This window comes from Agrilus planipennis, unplaced genomic scaffold (assembly GCF_000699045.2).
Source record: "Agrilus planipennis isolate EAB-ADULT unplaced genomic scaffold, Apla_2.0 scaffold808, whole genome shotgun sequence".
Classification (NCBI taxonomy): domain Eukaryota; kingdom Metazoa; phylum Arthropoda; class Insecta; order Coleoptera; family Buprestidae; genus Agrilus; species Agrilus planipennis.
In genome coordinates, this window is record NW_020439462.1 from 1 (window position 1) to 4,189 (window position 4,189).

Below are 4,189 nucleotides of genomic sequence, written 5' to 3' on the forward strand. Positions count from 1 at the left end.
TGAAGGATTTTACGCCTTGTTTAAAAGATTTTGAGGGTTCGGTTAATTTAGGCTAGTTTTAACAAGGGTTATTTTCAGTTAGACATCATCATCATCATCATAAGGTCGTCAGTCCTGAGACTGGTGGTCACGCACCTCCACTCTTTCCTATCCTGATCTAATCTTCGCTTTTCCCTAAAACTGGAACAACCCACATCCTTAACTTTTTGCGAACAGTAATTTAATCTACGTCTACTTCTACTTCTCTTAACTCCTGTTTCTGCCTCTAACATGTCTCTGACTAGACCTTCATGCCGGAGAAGGTGTCCTACCACCCTATCTCGCCTATTTCTTATTGACTTCCATTTGATTTCCACTTCTGTGCACCTGTTCTTTCTAATACCTCCCTATTTATAACCTTCTTTTTCCACGGTATCCTCATCATTCGCCTATAACACCACATTTCTAACCTTTTCTTTTCCGCCGCTCCCACTGTCCATGTTTCGCACCCATACAGGCCGAGCTCCGAATATATACCTTTAACAATCTTTTTCGAATTTCTAAACTAAACTCGCGAGCATAGAAGTGACTTCTTTTTACTGAAGGCGACTCTACCCTGCGCTATCCTTTGCTTTATATCCCTACTACTCCTTCCGTCCTGACTTATCTGACTTCCTAGATACCTCAAATGAGTCATTTCTTCCTTCTAATCTTTCGTCTCCTATCTTTATATTTGTTCTTTCCTTATTCCTACTTTTCCTTCCCTTGCATAGCGATATTTCTGTTTTACATTTATTTATCTGNATTAAAAATGTACAGATAAATGGGCCATTGTACTGAAAATTTTGCGATTATAAATACATATTAGACGTTATCATCTGTGATCTGTTTCAGGATTCGATAACGATCATCTAAATACTTTTAAATCTTTTTTAATAACATTAGATATCTATTAAAGAAAAGCATTTGCGTCAATTATCCTGGTACCTACTTACCTTTATTGTCACAGGTTCTGCTTCTGTAGTGAAGAAGTAAAACTAAAAAAATGATCGATACCACAATCAGCAGTATAACAACAAAGGTGATCAATAACTTTTGCCGATCGAATTTCTTCTTGCGACTCACGATTTTCGTTATTGGTCCGGACGCTGTCACCTGTACAACGGAAGTCATCGCCGGATGTTTTTCCAAAAGCGCGTCACTCTGTTGATGTTCTTGATCGATTTCCGTTTTGACGAAACCGTTTTTTGCGTCTTTATACTTCCACGGACTTTGATCCATTGTTTATCTTTTTTTTTCTTTTGTTTTCGAAAGATTTTCCTTCGGTGGCACTCTCTCGGTAATTATTTTTCTTTTATTATCTCATCTCAAGAACAACTTATAGTAATATGATTTTCAGAAAACACTTTTTACTTTTTCTTCTTTCGTAAATTTAATTTGTTACATTTTCACTAACCCCCTAGAAAATAACTGGAAAGGAGTTGACGAAAGGTTACTTATATATATGAATAATAGATCAACGGTTTACAAATTTTTTTAGAATAATGGATTAATCAAACAATTATTAATCGAATTAATAATTGATCGCAATTAACTCCAACAATCGAAAATCACTTTATAGCCCCCTATAGAGTCTAATGTTATGCAGTAGTTATTACTATGACTTAATTGTTTAAACATTTTGCCTAATTAATTTGAAAAGTTAATATTTGATTTTACCGGTTTGTTCATTGTTTTAATTTGAACGTTTTATTCGCTTTAATTTATTCGATGTTGAAAAACCAACATATGCATCAAAAAATGTAAATTATAAACCAGGACATCAAACATGTGTGTATTGACATTTTTTTATTTAAAATTTTATCGCTTTTTTCGTATTAGGTAACTAATACAGACTGTACTTATTGCGTAAGATCATTAAAAATGATTTATTTGACCTTAAATTAGTTTTTTGTATTTTTCGTACCAACACGCACATTTTGAAAATATTTGTATATGTACATATAGTTATAGGTAGAGATGTGCAAAATGTTTTTTTAAAGGTATTGAAATGCAAAATGCAAATACTTTTTTGATTTGTTATTTCAAATGTAAAGTACAAAATTTCCTTGTTGTATTTTGAATGCTAAATGCAAAATACGTATTTACATANAAAGTAGCAGTTTCTTCATAAAAATAACTGTATACAGTGTTTAAATGATGTTATTTTTTGTTAATTTCCTTCAAACAAACTTATCTTGGTTGCCAAGAAAGCAAATTAATTCTAACTTGACAACATTTTGTCAAAATTGCTAGTCACAACTTTATTTTTTTTATTAATTAATAAAATGGCCTGTTTCACCGATTTCAGTAGGTCTTCTTCAACCTGTGTAAGTTGTACAGCACAACAATTTTTTCCGTATTTATTAAATTAGGGTGACCTACAATTTTTCATACAAAAATATCTATTGTAGACACTGGCAGAAGTTTTTCGATGTTTTATATGTATGGAGAAGCTCCGTGATGCCCATCTTTGTCCGCACTGTTCCAAGTTATGTTGCTATGTCTGTATTAGAAGATGGCTCACAGAACAGAGATCTCAATGTCCCCATTGCCGGGCTTCTTTGCATTTACATGAGCTAGTAAATTGCAGATGGGTTGAAGAAGTTACACAGCAGTTAGATTCTTTACAAGCTGTCAACGTCAGCGGAAATCGCGTTGAAGATAATGACAGAGACAAGTTCGTGAATAGTTAGAATTATTAATTGATAAAAATCTATATTTTATTTGTGTGCAAATTCATTTCATTTCAATTCTAGATGTCTAACCCATATGGAAAAACTTTCTGTTTATTGCTGGACTTGTCGTTGTTGTATATGTCATCAGTGTGCTTTGTGGGGTGGCACCCACTCAGGGCACACATTCAAGCCCCTAGAGGAGGTTTATGAACAGCATATAACTCAAATCAAAGACGAAGTTGCCCAATTGAGACGTAGACTTATGGAACTTATTAGCATTGTCCAAGAAGTTGTATGTTGTTGTATATTATTACAAATAAACATTATTCGATAAATTGTTTATTTCAGGAAAGAAATGTCGATTCAGTTAGATCAGCCAAAGACGAGAGAGTTCGGGAAATTCGAAATGCAGTGGAGTTGATGATTGCAAGATTGGATTCACAGTTAAAGACTAAATTGCTGACGTTAATGGGACAGAAGGACTCATTAACTCAGGTAAGAGGCCCACCTGTTGGATTCAGTAGAATTTCAAATGATAAGGCCATAGTCCAAGTTATTAATTTTAAAATAAATAAAAGATCTTTTTAAACAATTCTCAAAATTACTTTGCAACAAAGGTGTATGCTTAATAAATACTGTTATTTTTTAAAAAATGGTTTGTTGAGCTTCCTAAGTCCAATACTTTTTTGCGGTTTTTTTTTTTGAAAATATTAGTGTTAGTTGAGTTTTGTTTTGAAAATTTTAACAATGTAAACAATTACATGATCCTGAATGTCCTCTTACCGTTTCCGACGTAACTGAGTGCCTAACTAAAAGAAACTGTAGGCAAGGGAATAATAATATATTGAAGGGATCTGAAAAGAGAAAAACGTTGTTCCACGTGTGGAACAGGGCAGTACAAGCTGCCTGTCCGATGATTTCGTCAAAAATGAGACACTCCCTGCGCTCGGACGTATTTTTCACGTTTTCTATCGATTTGAACGAAGAAAATAATGCACACCGCGCTACCCGAGAGGGAAAACCGTGACTGAAACGCGTTTTGTACTAGTGCCGCATTTTCACCAAGTGCTAAAACCACCTGTCGTCATTCGGCGTCGATTCGAGCGTCCCGACGCCGTCGTCGTCGTCGTCCTTACCGTTGTTGTGGAGTTTTTCATGTGGAAAACCTACTTTAATGATTCATTAGAGAATTTCCACGTTGATGTAGTCACAAAGTACAAATACGCACTAAAGCACTTTGTGAGTGTTTTTTTTTTTAAACAACCTTCAGCAAAAACTTTTCAGGAAGTACAAAGGACAACAGCTTCTAGTTAAATGCTTCCTTTTTTAATTGAAGCTAACTAAAGTAATAAATTTTGAAATAATGTCATTTCTACCAATACCTATTATATTAATTTGCAAATTATAATTAAGAAAAGAATTACTGTAGAACAACCAAAATGGTAATAATTTTTTTCAAAGGTTTTATTTTATGACTCTAAAAAAGGATAAAT

At 33.9% G+C, this 4,189-nt stretch overlaps 1 protein-coding gene across 1 annotated transcript; it reads left to right on the forward strand.

The window, feature by feature from the left end:
* Window positions 1-2,222: 2,222 nt before the first annotated feature.
* LOC112905850 (E3 ubiquitin-protein ligase TRIM37-like) lies at window positions 2,223-3,191 on the forward strand (the record flags this gene model as incomplete). The annotated part of the gene is made up of 4 exons (XM_025979050.1): window positions 2,223-2,348; window positions 2,433-2,698; window positions 2,778-2,988; window positions 3,045-3,191. Coding segments are annotated over exons 1-4 (666 nt in total), but the record flags the coding sequence as incomplete, so codon positions are not given.
* Between the last annotated feature and the right edge of the window lie 998 nt (window positions 3,192-4,189).